This window comes from Stenella coeruleoalba (assembly GCF_951394435.1).
Source record: "Stenella coeruleoalba genome assembly, chromosome: 21".
Lineage (NCBI taxonomy): Eukaryota > Metazoa > Chordata > Mammalia > Artiodactyla > Delphinidae > Stenella > Stenella coeruleoalba.
The window spans coordinates 24,914,799-24,937,552 of NC_137167.1; the positions used below are offsets into that span (position 1 = coordinate 24,914,799).

At 51.1% G+C, this 22,754-nt stretch overlaps 1 protein-coding gene across 3 annotated transcripts in view; it reads right to left on the reverse strand.

Annotated features, from left to right (window-relative positions):
• Nucleotides 1-20,313, reverse strand: part of ERICH1 (glutamate rich 1) — a 53,336-nt gene extending 33,023 nt beyond the window's left edge. For all 3 annotated transcript variants that reach the window (XM_079909014.1, XM_079909015.1, XM_079909013.1), the window contains exons 1-2: nt 20,227-20,313; nt 5,901-6,047 (exon numbers count right to left, since the gene is read on the reverse strand). In XM_079909014.1, coding sequence (XP_079765140.1) covers nt 5,901-6,047; nt 20,227-20,248 — 169 coding nt within the window. In that variant the 5' untranslated portion in view covers nt 20,249-20,313. The remainder of the gene's footprint in view (nt 1-5,900; nt 6,048-20,226) is intronic.
• Between the last annotated feature and the right edge of the window lie 2,441 nt (nt 20,314-22,754).

Genomic DNA, 22,754 nt, shown 5'->3' on the forward strand with positions numbered 1-22,754 from the left:
CAAGGCTGTTTTTTATAATTCTTCTGGGATTACCTGGCTCTTTAAAATATATACAGATATAAAGCAATAACAAATAATAAGGGTCCAACATGGGCTCTTGGGTGACGGAAATTCATCAAAATGCATACACACCGATTGTTGTGGCTGTTTACAGATCATGCCCTCATCTTTAAGAACAAATGGAATCACCAATGCCCTTTTGAAACTAACAAACAAACAAACACTTCTGTCAAGTGAACAAATAGTTACCAGAATCAGCATGCTGTGTCCTAACTGTACAAAGAACATTTTCTCAACCTCATCCAAGGACTGACTGACAAAGGCCCCTTTCCTCATCTGGCTGCTTCTTCCAACACTGAAAAGACTTGGACACACCTGCAGCTCTGCTTATCGCCAAACTGTGTCCTCCACAAGCATCAAGCCTTCAAGCAAATCCTCAGATGACCTTTACAGAATGTTTCATATGACCTGCCCACAACTTGTATTTGTCTATTTGATTGTGATTTGATTGTTTTGTCTTTAGCCAAGATTTCTCTTTTTCTAGCTGCAAATGAATTGTTTTTTCTTCAAAATTCCCAAGGCATATTGCTTCAAAAAATATGTTGCTCTTTCAGGATTAAAAAACACTCAAGAAACTAGGGCTAGAGGGAACTTCAAATGACAAAGCATGCATGAAAAACCCACAGCTGGCACTACACTCAATAGAGAAAGCATGAAAAACACACGGCTGACATTATACTCCATTGAGAAAGCCTGGCTGCTTCCCTCTAAGATTAGGAATGATTACAATTCACATTCTTGCCACTTCATTTCAACATTATACTGAAAGTACTAGACAAGGCAATTAGTCAAGAAAGAAAGGAAGTAAAGGCATCCAGATTGAACAGGAAGAAGTAAAACATCTCTTCTCACAGATAAGATCCTGTATATAGAAAACCCTGAAAAATCCACATACACAAAAAAACCTGTTAGAGCTATTAAGTTTGGCAAAGTTGTAGGATACAAGATCAACATACAAAAATCTATATTTCCATATTTAAGAAACCACTGCCTAATGCAAGGTCAAAGCATTTATTAGTATTTCCATATACCAGCAATTAATAATCCAAAAAGAAAACAATTCCATTTACAATAGTATCAAAAAGAATAAAATACTTTGGAATAAACTTTTTTTAAGTATAAAATTTATAATGAAAACTACAAAACATTGTTAAAAGAAATTAAAAATGACTTAAATGGAAAGCTAGACAAAATTCATGGATTGAACAACTTAATATTGTTAAGATGGCACTAATCCCCAGAGTGTTCTGCAAATTCAGTGCAATTTGTAACAAAATTCCAACTTCCTTTTTTTTTTTTCTTCCAGAAATGGACAAGCTGATCCTAAAATTCATATGGAATTGTGAGGGACCCCGAACAGCTAAAACAATCTTGAAAAACAACGAAGTTAGAAGACTCTTAACTCTGATTTCAAAACTTATTACAAAGCTACAGTAATTAAAACAGTGTGGTACTGGCATAATGACAGACATAGAGACCAATGGAACAGAATTGAGAGCCCAGAAATAAACCCAAACATTTATGGCCAATTGATTTTTTTGTTTTTGTTTTTGTTTTTTTTTCGGTACGCGGGCCTCTCACTGTTGTGGCCTCTCCTGTTGCGGAGCACAGGCTCTGGACGCGCAGGCTCAGCGGCCATGGCTCACGGGCCCAGCCGCTCTGCAGCATGTGGGATCTTCCCGGACCGGGGCATGAACCCGTGTCTCCTGCATCAGTAGGCGGACTCCCAACCACTGTGCCACCAGGGAAGCCCTGGACAATTGATTTTTGACAAGGGTGCCAAGTGGAGAAAGGACAGTCTCTGCAACAAGTGGTGCTGGGATGACTGGATATCCAGACAAAGGAATGAATCTGGACCCCTACCTCACACCATATTCAAACATTAACTCAAAATGGATAAATTACTTAAATGTAAGAGCTAAAACTATAAAACTCAGAAGAAACCTTAGATGTAAAATTTGTGGCCTTGGATTTGGCAACAGTTTTTTAAATGACACCAAAAACACAAGCAACAGAAGAAGAAATAGATATAATGGACTTAATCAAAATTAAAATGTTTTATACTTCAAGACACCATCAAGGAAGTGAAAGGCTAACCCATGGAATGGGAGAAAATATTTGCAAATCATGTATCTGATAAAGCTCTTGTGTCCAGATTATGACCACCTCTTACAACTCAGCAGCAAAAAGACAAGCAATCCAATTACAATATGGGCCAAGGACTTATATACACATTTCTCTAAAAAAGATACACAAATGTCCAACACACACATGAGAAGACACTCAACATCACCAGTCATCAGGGAAACGGGAATCAGAACCACAGTGAGGTGCAATCTCACACCTACTAGGATGGTTAGCCTAGTAGGGTAAGAAAACAGAAAATAGCAAGTGTTGGCAAGGGTGTGGAGAAACTGGACCCCCCCCCTCCCCCCGCATGGCTGGTGTGATGAAGAATGGTGCAGCTGCTGTGGAAAACAGTTTGGCTGTTCCTCAAAATGTTAAACATAGGAGTACCACATGACCCAGCAATTCCACTTCTAGGTTTATATCCAAGAGAACTGAAAACACATGTCCACACAAACACTTGTGCAGGGATGTTCAAAGTGGCGTTATTAATAAAAGCCTAAAAGTAGAAATAACCCAAATATCTGTCTATCGATGAACAGATAAACAAAATGTGGTATATCCACGGAATGGAATATTATTCAGCAACAAAAAGAAATGAAGCACTGATACTCGTTACAATTCAGATGAACCTGGAAAACATGCTAAGTGACAGAAGCAGACACAAAAGGTCACCTATTATGCAATTCCACTCAGGCAAAATGTCCAGAATACACAAATCTGTAGAGACAGAAAGCAGGGAGGCATGAATGGGGATGACTGCAATGGATATGGGTTTCTTTTGGGGTGAAAAGAATGTTCTGGAATTAGTGGTGATGGTTACATAACATTGTGAGTATACTAAGAATCACTGAACTGTACATTTTGAAATGGTTATGGTAAACTTTAGATTAAATGAATTTTATCTTTAAAAAATAGGGCTTCCCTGGTGGCGCAGTGGTTGACAGTCCGCCTGCCGATGCAGGGGACACGGATTCGTGCCCCGGTCTGGGAAGATCCCACATGCCGCAAAGCGGCTGGGCCCGTGAGCCATGGCCGCTGAGCCTGCGCGTCTGGAGCCTGTGCTCCGCAACGGGAGAGGCCACAACAGTGAGAGGCCCGTGTACCACAAAAAAAAAAAAAAAAAAAAGTTGCTGCATGTTGTATGGAGTTTTCAGAAAAGGGCATATAAGTTAGGCTCATTTGCATCTGTGAAATACTAAAACTATCAGAAATGCCTCCTCTATTTGTGGCCTGAAGCCATGAGAAAGGGTGTGGGGGTCCTGCCCACCAGACCCCTCCCCCTTCCAGGATGCCTGGCGGCCAGAGGGTGGTCTGGAAGGGGAGAAAGCGTGGGGTGTGCAGAAATGCAGCAACTGGACGCCCCTCTAGGACCCAGTGAGACTGCCCTGGTCACACCACATCCTCATTAAACACTCCCCCTTAGTTTAGGCCATGGCAGGTGGCCAGTCTACACTGCGCAAGGCACACTGTGCTGCCTTAGACAGCAGGCACCACACGCAGAGTCTGCAGTCCGAGAAATCACATGGGTGGAGAGGTCCACCGAGAACACGGGCCGAAACCTGACCTGCGGTCCTCATGGGACCTCTCCTCTGGCCCCATCACCATGCTGGCTGGGCCAACTCCATCCGGGCACTGGCGTCTATCCTGTCCTATCCTCCGACTGTGTCACAGCCGCTGGCACCAGCCACCACGGGGCGATCACCAGTCAGCACCATGGGTGCCCCACTGCCCATCACAGCTCAGGCTGCAGCTGGGGCCCACCCCCAGCTCCTGGCGGACGCGATGGAGGCTCCCCATGCTCAGGGCCCCCTCATCCACTCACACCAGGCATCTGCTCCATGGAACAAGCTTCTCAACCTTCCGTACAGGTCATTTCACGTAATCGATACATTCTGAACCAACTTTACATCAGCATCTTGATTTTTAGTTCAACATCCTCATACTGAACAACAACAGCACCTCACAGCCGCCTGCTGAAATGACATGACTGAACCTGGAGCTTCCGTGGAAAGACACCACCCAGATTATTACTATTAGTGAATAATCGCTGTTAAAACCGTCAAGTTAGAAGAGGGAAGAAAATGCAAATAAACCCTAAAAACAAAATTTTTAAAAAGACTAAGAACATTGGTTCAGTCAAACTTGGACAGAAAACCAGGAACACCCAGGGACGCCTGCTCCTCACGTAGGCGGCACGTCTTCCCTACGGTTCCCGCCTTGCTAAGCTGTGCTGTGCTTATTCAAAACCACGTGCGTCCTTCACAGGTGGAACGGGTGTCACGTTAGTTTTCTGGGCAGCATCACAGGTGGGGGCTTGAGCACAGGTGTTCCTTCTCTTCTGGTTCTGGAGGCTGGATGTCCGAGAGGGAGGTGTCACAGGGCTGGTTTCCGAGGCCTGTCTCCTTGGCGTGTGGATGGCTGTCTTCTCCCCGTGTCCTCATGCAGTCATCCTGCTGTGCGTGTCCGGGTCCTGATCTCTTCCTGATCTCACCAGTCACATTGGACTAGGACCCACCCTAATGGCCTCGTTTCACTTAATCACCTCTTTAAAGGCCCCGTCTCCAAACACAGTCAACATCTTGAGGTCAGGGCTTCAGCGTATGAATACGGAGGATACAATTCAGCCCACGACAGTATGGTCTTTGAAAGGTAAAACAGCATTAAATAGTAGCCACTATTCCTTAGTGTGACTCCAGGGGTGGGAGTCCATCCTACACCTGGCAGGCTCTCTGTCAGAACAGCAGCAGGTGCGCCAGAGAGTGGTGGTCCTGGGGGGATGCTACACGGGGGTCAGAGCATCCCAACCACACCAAGGCACATGAGGACACAGAAAGGGAACTCGGCAGCCCCAGGTTCATCCTGAAGGACAAGCTTGTGCAGCCCCCCATTCTGGGGGGGAACGCTTTCCCCTCGCCTGCAGGCATTGGCCATCTCATGGGTGAAACAGGCGTGGCACGATTATTTCTGGAGATCCAGCCTGTGGGCAGCAGGCATGCCCTGGGCTTGTCGGGCCTGCCACTGAGATCTGGTCCAGGGAGGGCCAGGATTTGTGGACATAAGGTTACCGGGCCAGGCCAGCAGGAGAGACCAGCGCTCAGGAACAGAATCACTCTAGGACAGAGGCCCGTGAGGGGCCACTGCCAAAGAGAAACAGAACTGACCTGAGAAAGGGTGCTGGGAACTCTGCCCTCTCACGTCCACCTGGGCACTAGGGGCTGCAGCCAGGGCTGCCCCCACCTCGCCTGGCCTCTTTCCGTGTGTCCCACTTAGTGGCCCCTCGCCGGGCAACACCACTGCATTGATGGGGAACCAGAGTGAGAGGAGCCTCCACGGCCGACCACCTCACTGTGTGAGGATCTTGGACAGACATCTGTGAAGAGCAATGGACAGGAGACTAAAACAGGAGAGACGTCAGGACCGCGTCCTGGGTGGCCAGGGACTGGGGCAGGGTGACAGGGCAGATGAGAGACCAGGCAGCAGGGTCCAGTCTCTGCGACCGGGAACAGCATGTAGATGAACTCAACACCAATGGCGAACTTGACCTCGTCCCCAGCTGGGGGCACCGATGCTGGCTTCTTCCCTCCCCAAGTGAAGTAACTGTCCTCCCAGAGCGTGAGCAGAACGACACCTGCCCGTCCCCTGAGGTGACACCCCAGTGGCCTGAGGCCAGGCACGTGCTTCCTGGGGAATGTCCAGGGACCCGCCCTCACCTGTCATGGGGGGGATGCCCCCGCCCTTCACTCTCTCAGGAGCCACTTTCTCAGGTGGGTTTCTGCAGGCTGGACTCACTGGGGCCCTCTTCTCTTGGCCACGTGGAACCTCAGGATACAGTTTCTTCAGCACTTTTCCAACAAACACTACAGAGGCATCAATTTGCAAAAGAAAGGAAAAGAATTACTGACGGCAGTTTTATTTAAATTGCAAATGGATTTTATAGAAAACGAAGACATATCACAACATCACTACCTCAGGACTGCCCCCTATAGGACACCACTGGGGTTGTCCCCCCAAGATCCTCCAGTACCGTCCCCCTCAGAAGACCCCCAGCACCGTCCCCATCAGGGGACCCCTCATCACTGTCCCCTGAAAGGATGCTGCCCCCCAGCACTGGATGCCCCCACAGGTGTGGGCACAGGTAGGAGCCGCTCACACCTGTGCTCACACCTGGGGGCCGCACTTGGGCTCACAGTTCTGTTCTTCCCTCACCTTGTCTCTGGTTGAATGTATGTATAAAGCACAGACTGCGAGGTGTTTTGAGAATCAGGGTTTGAGGTCCTGGGCCCCAGCGCAGCCCCTGACAGGCTGGGTCCACGTCAGTTCACAGCAGATACGCTGGGCAGGCCCCAGGCAGCCCCGGCTCCTCCCTCCAGGGCACCCGCCGGGGACCAGCACAGCCGGCTAGGTTCTCACAAGGGTGTGCAGAGTCTTCATTTGGTTTATTTTAGTTTACATTCTGATCTAACTGGAGGGGAAGAGCTGCCACAATGAATAAATATTTCTGTCCTGATTTAAGTGTGAACAACAGGTACAATCTCAAAACAGCATCCTAGAAAAGGTGAGGGGAAAAGGTTCACCCAATGAACCTGTTTTAACCTCATTAAATTCAGAAACAAACCAGCAAAGAGAGAGAGAGCTGCTCTGGAGTAACCAAGCACCGTGGGGCAGAAATTGGGACCCTGGAGAAGGGTTTGAGTTCTTCAGATGATGAGGTGGAGGATGTATGTTTGGGCCACTGAGGACGCGGTGACGTGAGAGGGGAAGTCTGAAGGGGCCACCGAGTGGCTTGTGGGTCACAGAGGGCAGGGTCCTGTCCCCACGTGGGAGGCACAACCCTAAAGACGCAGACCACTCCTCATTTCATCATGTGCTCAGACAGCCCTCGCAGCAGCAATAACCCCCTCCGACCGGTACTAGTTGGAAAAAACACAACTTGGGTCTAAAAACACGAAAGGCCTTCTCAGAAAACTATTCAAGCCCAGGCAGTGCTTGGCCGGGCGCCTGGGAGGAGCACGGGGTCCTGATGCCACCCGCCCGCTGGCCCGGTGGCCTGATGGCTGGCTGCCCGCTTGGCCAGGAGGCCCTGGATGGAAGAAACTGCCTCTGGCGACGATGCCCTCATTTACGGTCTCGGGTCCCGGAAATGCTGGACTCCAACCCCCACCTCTGCCTGGTTGAACAGCGCAGGGCCCAGCTCAGAATATTCCCAAGGCCTCTGCAGACAGCCCCGGGCAGTGCGTGCGTCACGGGGAGACAGGCTGTTCCGTTAGACCGGCGCTCAAAGACACGTCCAGAGGGTAGGTTCCAAGTTTCCGTTAGAAATTGAACTGTCCTGTGCATTTCCTTAAATGGCAGAGGGGAAAACACTCTATTCCAGAAGATTGGGTGGCAATTTCCAGGGGAAACCAAAGGCAGATAAAATAAACTTTACCTACAAACTATCAACAAGTCAGCATTTTTATGAACTAGAACAAATATTAAGGTAAAATCCTAACTGGGCACCTGCTCTAAAACAAACTCGGGGAAGCTCGGGGCCTGAGACTCGCCTGGGCTGGCGGCAGCTGACATGGGCGTCCAGCTGAGGTCATCTCTGAGCCGAAGCTTCTGCACACACGTGTGTATCTGAACACAAAACAACACTACAGGAAAACCCGACACAGGTCATCACCAAGCAGTGCCTGCACCACAGCTGAGCAGCCACACAGCCCGAAGAACCCGACATAAAAACACAGCGATCCCGGGGAGAAACCAGTGCAAGCCAGGCCCCCAGAAGGCCCCCTCTCCAGGGAACACTGAAGCGGATTGGGCACCTCATCATTTTGCTTGAACAGGTGCCCTGACTACAGGCGGCAAGGGCGCGGCACACGGCAGGCTGGCCAGGAACTCACCGCCTAGGCTTTCTGCCGTGGATCCTGAGCTGAGACATTGGTGGTGTGCAGGGCAAGGAAAAGAACAGAAGCCCGTGGCGCTTTCACTGAATTCACCGGACTGCGTACGTAAATTGTATTTACAGCCTAATTAATAGGGGTTTTCACCAAGGCGCTAGCTACCTGGCGGCGTGTCTGCAAAGCCTCCGGCTCTCGAGGTCCTTTGGCTCTCCACTCGCTGGCTTTGCGGTGTCCCCGCACGACCGCTGCAGGGGCCTCAGCCTGTTGGGAGGTTTAGGACACGTGGTCCTTCCTCAGGGACAAGATTCAGGACAAGACTCAGACAATCCCAGGCTGAGCGCTCCAGTGCTGAGGTCCCGGGGGCCAGAAGCCAACTTGGGTGGGGTCTGGGGGCGACAAGCTTGCCTCACACCTGGCTCTGGAAGCTGAGAGCTCCTTATAAGGGGCCTGGGTCTGAGGGCTGTGGTCCAAGGGCGGCCTCATCTGCCACCCAGGCTCCCCCGCCGCCCGCCCCACGGGGCCTGGCCAGGTCTTGCTTCGGGCTCTGGGCCTCCCCGATAGGGAAGGGTGGCAATCGCTGGGGTTCAAACATCATCCCAGCCAACGCCCCACCAGAGGCAGTCCTGCCAGGGACAGGGCCCCCCTCCATGTCTCCTGACTATGGGACCCTGCTCAGGGCTGCCAGGCCCTGTAGTGTCCCCACTGACATTTTAAAAACTAAATCTAGCACAAGACTCAAGGGCTCAATACTTGCCTCCTCAACCTCGTTACCAGGGAGCAAAGTTTCGTGACTCTGAGAGGAGAGGAGGTTCTCGGTCAGCAGGAGGCTCAGAGCACAGGGCGAACCTGCAGGTCTCCCCACGCAGAGCTCCTCCCCTCTCCCACAATACCCAACAGGGATCCCTCCAGGAGTTGGGTTCAACTGGGTTAAGCCACAGTTCTGCCACTCCTAGGTCTTTCTGAGTCTCACTGTTTCCCTCTGTAAAATGGGCAGAAACACCTCTGTGGGCGAGGCTGCAAGACTGACAACACAGGTGTGCTACAGAGACGACACAGGAGTGGACGACGGGGCTCTCACTTCCTCACTCCCGGCCTCTCTCCCTTCCCACTCCCGTCTCAGGCCGGGACGAAAGCTGAAACGTCCTCCAGCTCGCCTGAGATCCAGACCCCACTGCCAACAGCAGGCAAGCCCACCCAATGGCCCGCAGCGCCCGGTATTTCAACAAAGCAAAACTGAACTGTTTTTCCCCACTCGCCCTGCGCCCATGGCCTGGCCTGGGGCACTGTCGGCCCGCCAGCCCCTGCGCTGCCCGCCTGATGCCCCCCCGCCTTCTGAGAGCATGTGGCTACTTGCCGGCACCAGGAGCTGCTCCAGGCTCATCTGCTCTCCCTCTGCCTGCGCCCTGGGGTCGGCATGTCTCCAAGGAGCCTGTGTCCAGGAGGAGGGTGCGTCCCCGTTCTGAACACAAATCCAGTCACATCCGTCCTTGGCTGAACAACCACGGCTGCTCGAGGGAGGACCGTCTTGGCCACTGCAGACACAGGGGCCCACATCAGAGAAGCAGAGCGGGAACCAGCCCCATGAGCACCGGACGTGCCCACGGGGAAGGAGGACGCACCACATGTCCATGTGCTTCTGAGGGCTCGCGGCTGCACCACGGGGCGGGGGCTCAGCACGCACAGCACGCACCATCTACGATCGAGGGAACATAGGCTGTGCACTCAAAATTCAAAACAAATGTTCCTAAAGTACAACTTAAATATAAAAGTGTCATACTCTACGCTTAAATCCCAAGATTAATATTTGGAGGGTGACCGTGGGCAGAACAGTACACGGATTCAGATGTGCTAATTCATAAAGGCCAGAGGGCCTGCACAGTTCACACTTCATCAAATGGGAAAGACGATTTTCCTAAGTTTTAAATTTAAAATTGAGCATAGTAGTTCAAAAACTAAAACAAAGAGGAGAACTTTTATCCTCCTAAGCTAAATGGGTGTAAGCATCTCGTAAACCCAAGAGGCAGCATGATTTCCATCTCACACTCATGTGTGTTAAAAACCTCACAAGCAAAAACACACCTTCTCCAGGAGTCTCTGCAGGCTCCCACCCCCGGCAGCACATGTGCTCCATCAATCCCACCCCTACGACTTGTAATAAACGTTATCACAGGAACAAAACTGCTCTGAGAGGAGATGCAGGTTTTACATCCTATTATCCATGATCCGTGAGATAATTATCAAGTGTCTTGTCAACAGGCACAAGAACAGATGATCTCAAAGAGCTGTCAGGATGGGCATCCCAACAGCAAAAGCGGGAGATGTGTCTTCAATGAGAAGTTTAACTAGTAAGTCTTAACGGATTCCAAATATCCAGGTACCTCAGATTAAAATAATTTTGCTGATAAATATACATGTCTAATACTTTCAGTTGCCACAAGTTAAAGCATAGTCTTTTTAAAAATAATGTGATTTTAATTTTTCAAAATCAGCTTTAAAAGAGCAATGTGTAACAAACAGAATGAAAACAATACTTTCTACCAACCAATACTGCTGGAGGGTTCCTTGGTGAATTTCACTTTATCCCAGCATTTGAGACAACGCAGGGAGTAAGACCACTGAACGTCTGAACATCATCCTCTGAAGCAAACAAGCTGTCAGCGTGGACCTGCCTGCCCAGACCCCCACCAGCCCCAGTGATCAGTGCCTCTGCTTTTCAAAGGGATGATGGACCCGCTCCTGTGCAGTCACATGGGGCTCCTATCACAAACGGAGCTCGTAGTTTACTTAAATACAAATTACCAGCTGTTTTAGACCAAAAGAAATGTGTAGCCACTGGACTCTCAGTTCTCTGAGCCTCCAGGGCTATGAAGGAGCTGGGTACCCCATGAACTGCCTCCCGGTTTCCTACAAATAGGGACTTGATTCTAACTGGCCAAACCTACTTAGGGATTCACGTTAAAAGCAGAACATAAATGAAAGGTTATTTTTTTCAGGGTAGGAACACAGTAAAACATCATTTTTAAAAAGCATCTGTCAGCTTTGGTTTGTTGAAAGGCGCCTTGTGCCTCCGTATGTGTGTGTGTGCGCGCGCCCTTGTTCCTACTGCAAACATAGTCCTAAAAATCAATTTAGAGATTAAAAGTCTCTTTTTTGCTTAATTTCCACTGTGCTCAAAAACAAACAAAAAAGAGCAAGGTGCTTGGGTCCAGGAAGGCAGCTCTGTGTCACCACAGGAGCTCAGTGAACCGCTGGCCTCCTGCCTGTGCCGTCCCCCTCTCCCAGCAAGAGCAGGTTGTAACTTGAAACTCTGCTGTCTGTCAAAAAGCAATCAGCGGAACATAAAAAAGCAGGGGAATGGACATTGATGCCTGCAGGAGACAAGTACAATCACCACGGGACGGGCGACTGGAGCTGGGACATGAGAGACACAGAAAAAGGTCACTGTGGAGAAAAACATCCTGTCTGAAATTAATGCGACGAAATACCAAACAGAGAGATCAAGTCTCTGTGTCACAGGGGAATTAAGTCATTTTGATATAATTTTCAGAGAGGACTGCCGTCTAAACTTGCTATTTCAGGTTAAAGACACAAGCCAAATAATAAAATTTCAGTAAAGTGTTCTTTGGAAAGTAGACACCTGGGAAGAACTCAAAAGGAAATAGATAGTTTGACTGCTGGTGGTAAACTATTCAATTCTGAACTGTTCTTCCACACAATCACGTGTTTTAAAATCTAACAGTTGCGTATAAAAAAGGAAGGGGTTTGCTCCATTTTTAACAGAGGTGTTAATGGCAGCATTTCAAGGAATTAGGTCTCCTTCGCTGTGGTCTTAGGGCAGAATGCCTAACAGGCTCCTGCCCGAGTCAGACAGTGCTCCCGGCACACCTCCCAGCTGGGAAAGCTTCCTCATCAGGGGAAACTGGGTGCATGTACTTTCTATTAGAAAAGGTTCTCATGAAAAAAAAAAAAAAAAAAGAAACAGAAATAGGAACTTTTTCTTCCATAATATTCCATTCTGAAAAAAGCAAAGGAAAATGAAAACTATGTGATAGAAAAAAAAGCACCTCTGATGTTTTTTTTTTTTTGTGGTACGCGGGCCCCTCACTGTTGTGGCCTCTCCCGTTGCGGAGCACAGGCTCCAGACGCGCAGGCTCAGTGGCCATGGCTCACGGGCCCAGCCACTCCGCGGCACATGGGACCTTCCCGGACCGGGGCTCGAACCTGTGTCCCCCGCATCGGCAGGCGGACCCCCAACCACTGCGCCACCAGCGAAGCCCACCTCTGATCTTTGAGACCACTAAGTCACCCCATTAATGTCAGAAATATTTTTCTTTTCCTTAAAAAAGTTCACTTTGATGGTAAAGTGATACACATTTCCCTCAACATCTATGTACACAATATACTTTATTTACCATTGGTGTAAAACTATACATTTATTTTTACTAAATATATACTGTAGATCTTTCTGGTAATGGATGAGATGAGAAATGATATTGAGTCATTTGTAATTCTCTAGCCAAATCATCCCTATGAACCACTGTCTCTCAGAAAAGCATAACTCTCAGAGGACAAAAAAACACGTGGAGCTAATCTGGGGCCATGAGGAATAAAATTAGCTAAAAAACTATATTTCCAGGGGTGGATGTTAATGGGAAACAGTAAAACTGATGGGGCCACATGCTTATAGGAATTACACAAAAATAAAAAAAGATACCATAAATATTAACAAATAACTTCTAAAAAGTGACTTCGAGATATTTCATTATGAGAGAAAAACATCAGAACAAATGGTTTTATGATGTACGTTTTTAGAGTGATTATCTAGAATTTGAAACCAGAGTTGGCAGGCTTTTTGAAATCATATATAAATGAAAAACTGCTACTGAAAATAAGATCAGAAATGGAAATTCATTGAAACTTTCCCTGTGGCCCTTTTCCCTGTTTGATGACAGCCTCCCGACCTTAGGCTGGCATAGTAGAGAAAATGTTGCAAAACAAACACACACTGACAAATCATAAAGAAAAGGAAGAAGTTCCCCAACCTCAGTAAACACTGACTCAGCTGATTCCCTTTTCCACCTGATATCTGTAGAGCTTAAGAGACACTTTAAATTTTCTTAGGGTATTTCTTGGAATCTGATACAGCATTTTAAATTTTCTCTTTTCAGTAAAGACTATGTTTATCTGCCAACCTCTCCATAGCTTTTTCTCCCACAATATTCAATACGGTTTTTTTTCCCATTTTATCCCTATAATGAGAGAAGGTATTTAATGGATGCTGATGAATAAAGGAATAAATTGATAATAGCACTGCATCAGTTCACAAGAAAGAGACGCTCAATATAGTATGCAAATTCAATGAATGATAGTTTGTTAATGACTTTCATCACAGAATTATAAATGGAAAAACAATTAGCTAAGATTTAAGCAACAGTTGGCAAGCTTTCTGAAATATTAATTAAAAGGAAGATAGTTCTCAAAATAAGACCAGAAATAGTACTCAAATGGGACACAATTGGAATCCTATGCCATGACCAGTCTGACGTGATCTCCCCATTTAAGAGGTAGATATCCACTAAACTTTCATTTTCTCCCAAAACTTTAACACTTAAAAAAAAAAATTCTAAACTTTGTCCAAAATTTTTCCTCGCAGTTTTTTAAGCAGCAATTACTATGCCATCAGCTATTCAGAAACATGTTAAGTGCACATAAGGCTGTGATCATTTTTGTTGGGCTTGGTGACTGCGTCCTAACCCAGGAGATGCAGGGAGAGCAGACACAGCTAGCTCCCAGCCTGTCTTGTTTTCTCACCAAGACGAGATGCAACAGACCCGGCGGGGCGGGCTGAGGGGACATTCAAAGGCAACTCGGAAAGCTGCCTCATTACGATGGGGAGACAGAGGATAACCTATTACTTTTACTCCAATACTTTTATTTTTTTTCCAGTTTAATCGACATTGGCTTTTTCAGCAGACAGATCTGGAATTCAACCCAAAGGGCACAAGGCTTGCCTGACCATAGCCGGGTCACCTGTTCTCTGGGTGAGGATGTTGGGGAGGAAGTGCCCATCCTCCCACTGGCTTCTGCCGCCCCAGCCGAGCAGGGAGAATCCCTGGCTCCCCATCGTGCCCCCACTGCGCCTGGCACCCTCTGCTTGAGGAACCGTCCTGCTCCCACAGTCCTGAAGCCTTGTCCGGGCGCTGTCGTCTCTCCAGCCGCTGGGTCGTGCACCCTGTCTTCCCGACAAGGTCCCCCTCGGCCGCTTCCACGTCCCACACCCAGGGTGACAGTGATGGCAGGCTGCTCACGTGGGCCTTGGGCCTCACGCCTCACGAACGTGACCCGCGTTAATCCTTATGACTCTGCTGTTCACCGAGTAGTCATACATTTTAAATTTTCTGTCTACTGTGATGCTCTGACATCTTAAGTCCCGCCTGGCTGGGCAGAGACAACCCCCCACCAGCCAAGGGCCCAGCCAGGAGCCCGCCTGTGACCTATGCCGACAGCCCGGCCAGGCCCGGCCTCCTCCGCCTGCCCCGCCCCCGGGGAGGTGACCCTCCTCTGCCCGAAACACCCGGGCCGGGTGCCTGGCGGCTCGGGGCAGCCCTGTCACCCAAAGCCCGGCAAAATCACTAAAAGCAGCCAATCGTACGTGTTCCCTCCGCCCCGCCTGCCTTTCCTCTGGAAACCCCAGTAAAGGTCGTGGCCTCAGTCTTCCCTCCGTCCTGTCCTCCGCCCCCTGACCCCCTGGCCATCCCCCCACGTGCCCGGCGTGGCCCTGCCTCTAGGACCCGAGAGCCCAACAAACCATCCTTCCTGGGCCTGTCCTGAGCCTCCTCCGGCGGCCGCTCCTGACTGACCAGCTCGTGAAAGGACACAGAACAGCCCCCACCTTACAGACGAGGCCCAAGGGTGCCAGGGAGCGCCTTCACCGGTGCGCCGCAACCTGCACACACGCCCGCGTGACACCTGTCAAGCCCGGGAGAGAGACCTACCGCTGCTCCCAGCACACCTCCCGCCTCCCCCGCCCCAACGGCCCCCACCTAGCCTCGACCCTCACGTCTTCCATCCTCCCTTCGGCCGCTGGCCTCCTGGACAGATTCAGTGCCTGGCCACGGGCACTGACCGGCGGGGAGGGCGCTAGTCCAACCTCGCTGGCTCTGCCCCGGGTGGCACCGCCTCCGTGGGGCTCGTCACACACAGGGGATGGTGACAGAGGAACCAGACCTGAAGCTGGTGTGCCGAAGCCCAACTTGTCCTGCTGCTGGCCACAGGCTGAGGCTTTCTGCACTCCCCAGAGATGACAGTGACCCCACCCGCGTCCCAGGGCAGTGTGAGGCTCACCACTAGCGGTGGTCAGGAGGTAGCTGAGCCCCGGTCCCCAGTCACATCCAAGGTACGGGACCCTGCAGGGCATGTCCCCGCCTGGCTGAGCCCCCTCCCTGGTCCCTGAGTTATTCCCCACTTCCCATGCCGTGGCCTGGGCCCCTCCCCTCCAGCTCGGAGTTCGTCCCCGCACCGTGTCCACCCCCGCTCCGGCCCCGGCCCATCTCTGCGTTAACCCTCTCCAGGCCCTGTGGCACGCACGTTCAGTCCTGGAAGATCGCTGAAAGGAAAAAGGGCTCTTAATCCAGAAGAGAAGGGATCTGCCGCATCACACTGAACACAGAAGAAAACACCGAAGTGACACTTTTGTGGATAAAGAGAGTTGGGCTCTTCCTGCAGGTCAGTGAGCAACTGCTCGTCCACCTGCTGGGGCGCCCGAGGCACATGGCTCAACACAAAGGAAAGCGGCGTCTTCCCAACTGAGACGGACCCCAGCCAGTACCCATGGGTCTGAGACTCCAAAGGAAGCTGCGGGCAGTGTAAGTCTGAGGGTGCAGTGGGGGAGACACACACACACACGTGAACATACATGCAGACAGACACACACATGCACATACACGCAGACACACACATACAGCTACACACAGACACACGCGAGTAGCAGGGAGGGGATGACAGCAGTGTCCTCCTCCTAGCCCGGACCCCGGCCCTGGATGGCCCTCACGTTCGCCCATCTGAGAGTCCACGGCCAGCGTGGAGCGGGTCCGGAAGGGCGAGCGCCCCAGGCTCCGCTGGGGTCTGTGCATCAGGGGACAAGGCTCCACATGCTCCAAGCGGAGAAGCTGCAACGGACAGAAGCAGAGCCAGCGGACTTTCTGAAAAGGGGCGACGTGCCTGTTGGGAGGTGGGGGGGCGCTGGACTGAGGACACCCCTCAGCAGTCAGCCTCCAGTGAGCAGGCCAGAGAACCTCAGTGCAGCTCCCTCTCCGCAGCGCCCCGCCGGGCTGTCCCGAGATCCCTCCTGATTCCACAGTCCCCACCGGGCTTCACCCGTAACCCTGTGCTGGACGCTCACCCGCTCTCCCCACCACACTCTGTGCAGGACCCACCGCTGCCTGTTAACCCAGAAGCTCCCAAAGGATGCCCAAGGGACGGCCTCCAGTACAGGCCACAGGCTTCCCCGGCATCAAGGGGAGAACAGTAAAGATTTACTTCTCCCTCCAGCAGCCTGGCTGCAAAGGCAACAGCCTCCTTTCATCCCGAGAAGCTTTGCCACAAACTGCATAGGAGGTCCCATCACCCAGCAGACGCCGACCTGTAGGGAAGCCTCAGAACCACCCCCCAGGCAGCACGCCAGCCCACCGGACTCATGCTTTCTCACCCTGAGCTCCAGCTGAGGGGCTTTCTTCCAAGGCACGCGGTAGGGCTCCCGAGAAGAGAAGCACTTCGCCCAGCTGCCCTCACCCTGGCCCCCAAGGCACCCCGGGCTGGAGAGCTCTGGGCTTAGCAGCCCCACAGTCCCCCCCCTGCCGGGCCTCTTCCTCTGAAGCCCAGATACGCTGCAGCCCTGCAGCCGCCTCCGCCGCCCCGGCCCACGGCGCCCCGAGCGCGGCCAGCGGGGCATCTGCTCCACCGTCGCATCTGCTCCACCGTCACTCGGCCTGCATCGGGTCCACGTCACGAGCCCCGCAGACCAGGAAGACAAGAGGCGGCCCTGGTTCACACCGCAACCCGGTACAAGCGCTTAGAAGCTTTTCCGGCTAAAACCCCACCGAGTGGTCCTCAGTGTTTCTTACCCCAGCACGACTGCTCCTGCGACCTAGTTAAGAAGATGCGGAGAATGGATATTGCGTTTCTCACTTACAATGGCTGCTTGGACGCTTTCAAGACTTACTAATCCAGCCTTTCACCACGATGTTCTGCAACAGCCCAACTTTACTCGGTAACTTTGTCAGAGACCCAACAGGAAGGAGGCCTGTTTGAGGATGGATGGTGAAAAGTCGAGTCCTCTGGGTGCAGCGAGCTGAGGGTTGGGGGTAGGGCGCTGCCGCCAGGCTTGGCCAGGCCGCACTACCGGAAGGCTGGAGAGCAGGTGCTGGCGAATGAGGGCAGAGCCCCAGGCAGGAGAGGAGGCCCAGTCAGGGTGCAGGGGGTCAACCAGCCACAGGGGCCCATGAAGGCCACGGTCAGGGCTACCCCTGCGAACCTCACAGTTAGTCTGCAGAGCCTGCTGGCTCCACCGCTGGTGGGGGTTATAAAAAGTAGCTTGGGAACCCATCAAAATACTGTAATGCCCGCTTTGGAGCTAACATCTGACTGTTGAGGAATTTTGTCACTATGAGATGATCTGTTCTTTAAGGCTGACCAGGTGAGTCCTAACGCCTGGGGCTCAGAGCAACGGGGGAAGCCGGGCAAAGTGTTTTTCTACAAAGGAAGCCACAGACTGGGAACACTATTTACTCTTCTCTGTATTCTGCCTTACTGAGAAATTCATTTCTTCTTCCTATTTTAAGCAAATGCTTATTAACCAGAGTTACCACTGGGCTTTTCCTTTCAAAGGGCAAAAACACAACCATCTGTTTTAAACACAGAGGAGGAAAAAAATAACCATGGCCCGAACTAATCCAAATAAAAAGAGAAACATATCTAAAACCTTCAAAACCATAAAACTCCTAGAAGAAAACAGGGGAAAAGCTCCTTGACAACATGGGTCTCAGCAATGATTTTTTTGGATTTGACACCAAAAGCAAAGACAACAGCAAAAACAAACAAAAGAAACTAAAAAGCTTCTACAAAGCAAATGAAACTGTCAACAAAATGAAAAGGCAACCTACTGAAGGGGAAGGAATATTTGTACACTGTATATCTGGTAAGGGGCTGACACCTGAAATACAGCAAGAACCCATACAATTCAACAGCCAAAACCCCAAACAATCTGAATAAAACATGGGCAGAGGAGCTGAGCAGACGTCTGTCCAAAGAAGACATACAGGTGGCCAACAGCTATACAAAAAGACGCTCAAGATCACTAACCATCAGGGAATCGCAAATCAAAACACAGTGAGACATCACCTCACACCTGTCAGAATGGCCATCATCAAAAAGACAAGAAATAGCAAGTGCTGGTGAGGATATGGAGAAAAGGGAACTCTTTTTTTTTTTTTGCAGTACGCGGGCCTCTCACTGCTGTGGTCTCTCCCGCTGCGGAGCACAGGCTCCGGACGCGCAGGCTCAGCGGCCATGGCTCACGGGCCCAGCCGCTCCACGGCATGTGGGATCTTCCCGGACCGGGGCACGAACCCGTGTCCCCTGCATCGGCAGGCGGACTCTCAACCACTGCGCCACCAGGGAAGCCCAGAGAAAAGGGAACTCTTATGCACTGTTGGTGGGATGTAAATTGGTGCAGCCACTATGGAAAACAGTATGAAGTTTCCTCAAAAAATTAAAAATAGAACTACCGTACAATCCAGCAATTCCACTTCTGAGTATTTATCAAAAGAGAAGAAAAACACTAACTCAAAAAGATACATGCACCCCAATGTTCACTGCAGCATTATTCACAACAGCCAAGACAAGGAAACAACCCAAGTGTCCACTGATGGATGGATGAATAAAGCACATGCGAATACTACTCAGCCAAAAAGAAGGAAATGTTTTCATTTCCAATAACATGGATGATCTTGAGGGCTTTATGCTAAGTGAAATAAGTCAAAGAAAGACAAATACGGTAAGATCTCACTTATTTGTGGAATCTAAAAAAAAAACAATCGAAAAAAGGAGCTCACAGATACAGAGAACAGACTGATGGTTGCCAGAGGTGATTGGGGGATGGGAGAAATGGGTAAAGATGGTCAAAAGGTACAGACTTCCAGTTATAAGATAAGTAAGTCTTGGGATGTAGTTGTACAGCGTGGTCACTATAGTTAACACTGCTGTATGGAGAATTTCAAAGTTGCTGAGAGAGACGGTAGGTCCTAAAAGTTCTCATCACAAGGAAAAGAAATTGTGTAACTATATGAGGTGATGGATGTTAACTTATTGGCTGGTGGTTTTGCAGTACATAGCCCATCAAGTCACTGCGCTGTATACACACCTTAAACCCACACAGTGCTATATATCAATCATATCTGAATAAAACTGGGAAAAATAGAATCTTCCCTTTTTTCATTTTAATATTAATGATTATAGGGTAATGAGAAGTTTGCTGGGCTTTCCATGAGGTGTCTGGAGTTCCCTGTATCTCTGACATTCATTCTAAGGCATGTGCCAGGTTAACCAATTAAATGTATCCATCCTGCCTTTGGTGTTGGCTAAAAATACTACCATAGCTTAATAACACTAGTTACGTGCCCAGAAACTCAGAATCCCTGCAAGTAAATGGTTTGAGAGTCAGAATCTGGGCTTTGGGAGGAGCCCCTTACAATCCCGGGTCCTCACAGCCCCCTTCCTCGCAGCCCCAGGTCCTCACAGTCCCCGTCCTCGCGGCCCCGGGTCCTCACAGTCCCCGTCCTCGCAGCCCCGGGTCCTCACAGTCGCCGTCCTCACAGCCCCGGGTCCTCAAAATCCCCATCCTCGCGGCCCCGGGTCCTCACAATCCCCGTCCTCGCGGCCCCGGGTCCTCACAGTCGCCGTCCTCACAGCCCTGGGTCCTCAAAATCCCCGTCCTCGCGGCCCCGGGTCCTCACAGTCCCCGTCCTCACAGCCTCCGTCCCCACAGCCCCAGGTTCCCACAGTCCTCACAGTCCCGGGTCCCCACAGTCCCGAGGGCCTAGAGTCTCCGTCCCCCAAAGCTCCCGGTCCCCACAGACCCCTGATCCCCGCCTACCGTGCCTCCGCAGCGCCGCCATGCCGGCCTCGCCGCCCCGGCGACCCCTGCGACCCCAGCCCAGGCCCGAGCAGCGCGACTGCACTTCCGGACTCCGTCCTTGTAGGCCCGTCCACAACAGCAGGCCTGCCCAATCAGGATCCGCGGTCTCTGCCGCTGAACGCCAATCAGCCCCACGCCGGCTGCAGATTGGCTCTAACGCGCGCTGTGGGCATGGCCCGTGGGCGTTAGTACTCCGAGCATGCTCAGAGGAAAGGGTGTGACCCGGGTGAGCCGACCTGGGCTGCGGAGGGGTCATGGGGCGGGGTCAGCGAGAGGGGTCAGGGGTTAGGGGGTCATCACAAGACCGTCACTGGAAGCGGGTGGGTGGGTCAGCGAGAGGTGGTTAGTGGGTCAGCAGGAGGGGAGTCAGGGGTTAGGCGGTCGCTGGGAGGAGGTCAGCGCGGGGCGGGATTGTGTTCCTGGGTGACCGCCCACAGTGTCACCCTGGGTCCCAGCGCTGCACAGGGATGCGAGCAGTGGGAGGGGTCTGCTGAGCGCCCATCGGGCCAGGGTCCTATCGTACCGCAGAAGCTGGGACTCAGAGCAGAGAGGAAACTGGGAAGAGGGGAGCCCGGGGACTGACCAGGAAGACCGCCGCCCCCTGACCCCTGACCCCTGAGGCACTGACCCCTTCTGCCCGCTGTTGCGACTGCGGCAGGTGGATTTCTTCCCTATGCTCCCCTCCAACCATTTCACCTTCTCTGGGACCTTGGTTTATTGTTTACCCTTCTTCCTTGAATCCGTTTCTTGGAGAACTTATTTCCTGAGAGCCTGTCTGTGCCGGGCCCTGCTATGGAAGCCGGGGTACCTCCTGACGGGCTGACAAACAGACAAGTCCTCGTGAGACAGACAGCACGTCACTGTCCTCCCGCCGGGAAGGGGTTTCAGAGTGGGTAGGTGGGGGGTCAGGAAGGCCTCCTGGAAGGTAATTGAACCAGGCTTGAGGCAGAGGGAGCAAGGCTTGGTGATGTCCAGGCAAAGAGCACTCAAAGCAGAAGGGACCGTCCAGGCCTGGAGCAGCACAGGGCCCGTGCGACAGGAGCACAGCGAGCAGGGACAGTGACAGCCACCGACAGACAGGAAAGCAGGTGGTGCTGGGCAAGTTTGCGAAGACGCGAGGATCAGCCTTACGTTTCCCAGGCAGTCAGGTGGAGGATACGGCTGGTTTTGAGCAGAGGAGTGAAATTATCTGAAGCCCATCTTGAAGGAGTGGCTTGAGCCGCTGAGCTGAGATCAGATTTGGTGGGGGAAGCAGGAGGCCAGCTCGAGTCCATCCCTGTGAGAAGGACCCTGGTGGCTAACACCAGGGTAGTGGTGGATGAGGCTGTGGGAAGAGGTGGTTGGATTTGGATATATGTGAAGACAGAGCAAAAGAGGTTTTCTGATTGACCAAGAGTGGCTTTGGCAGGAGAGAAGTGTGGCACAGCTCCAGGTTTTGGTTTGGAAACTGGGAGGCTGGAGTGGTCCCAAGGAGATGAGAAAACTCCCTGGGGGGTGGAGAGGGGGCGGTCATTGTTGGGTGGTGTGCAGTGCCAGGCATGTTAGGTTTGAGGTGCTCCTTAGACGTGTAAATGTGGGCATCAATTAGGCAGCTGAATAGGATTTTAGGATTCAGGAGAAAGGATGAGGATGGAGATATACAGCTGGGTTTGTCTGCATGTAGGTGCATTTAAAGCTCTAAGAGGGAGTGTAGATAGAGAAGTGGTCCAAGGACAGCTCTGAGGGGCTCTAACTTCTAGAAGGTGGGGAGATGAGGAGGGAAAGGGCAGGGGGGCCGGGAGGACAGTGAGCTGTCCTGAAGCCAAGTCATGTCATCGCTGGTCTGAAATGATGTTGAGGACCCATCACAGACAATTGTATTCATCAAGCACAGGTTCTCAGTGACCTTGATTACAGTAATTTCGTTGAAGTGGTAGAGGCAAAAGCTTGATGGGAATTCGGTAGAGAGAATTGCAGGAGAGAAATGGAAGATATTGAGTTCAGATCTCTCTCTACTGGACCCAAGATGGGGTAGCAGCTGTAGGGTCCCTAAAGACAGAACACACACACACACCACACATACACACATATAATCAAAAGAGGGTTGTTTAGAAAATACACATGCCACACACACCAAATTTATGTGCTGAAGGATCTGATCAAGTTGAGACTGAAAATGAGTAATGGAACACAAATGACACAATTAAAAAATGGGTCAAAGACCTTAACAGACACCTCACCAAAGATAGATGGAAAATAAGCATATGACAACATAAAGTGCTGACAAGGATGTGGAGCAACAAGAACTCTCATCATTGCTGGTGGGCACAGCCACTGTGGAAGACAGTTTGGTGGTGCCTTACCCTATGATCCATCAATCTCATTCCCCGGTATTTGCCCAAATGAGATGGAAACTTACGTGCACACAATATCCTGCACACAGATATTTATAGCAGCTTTATAGTTGCCAAAACCTGGAAGCACCCAAGATGTCCTTCAGCAGGTGA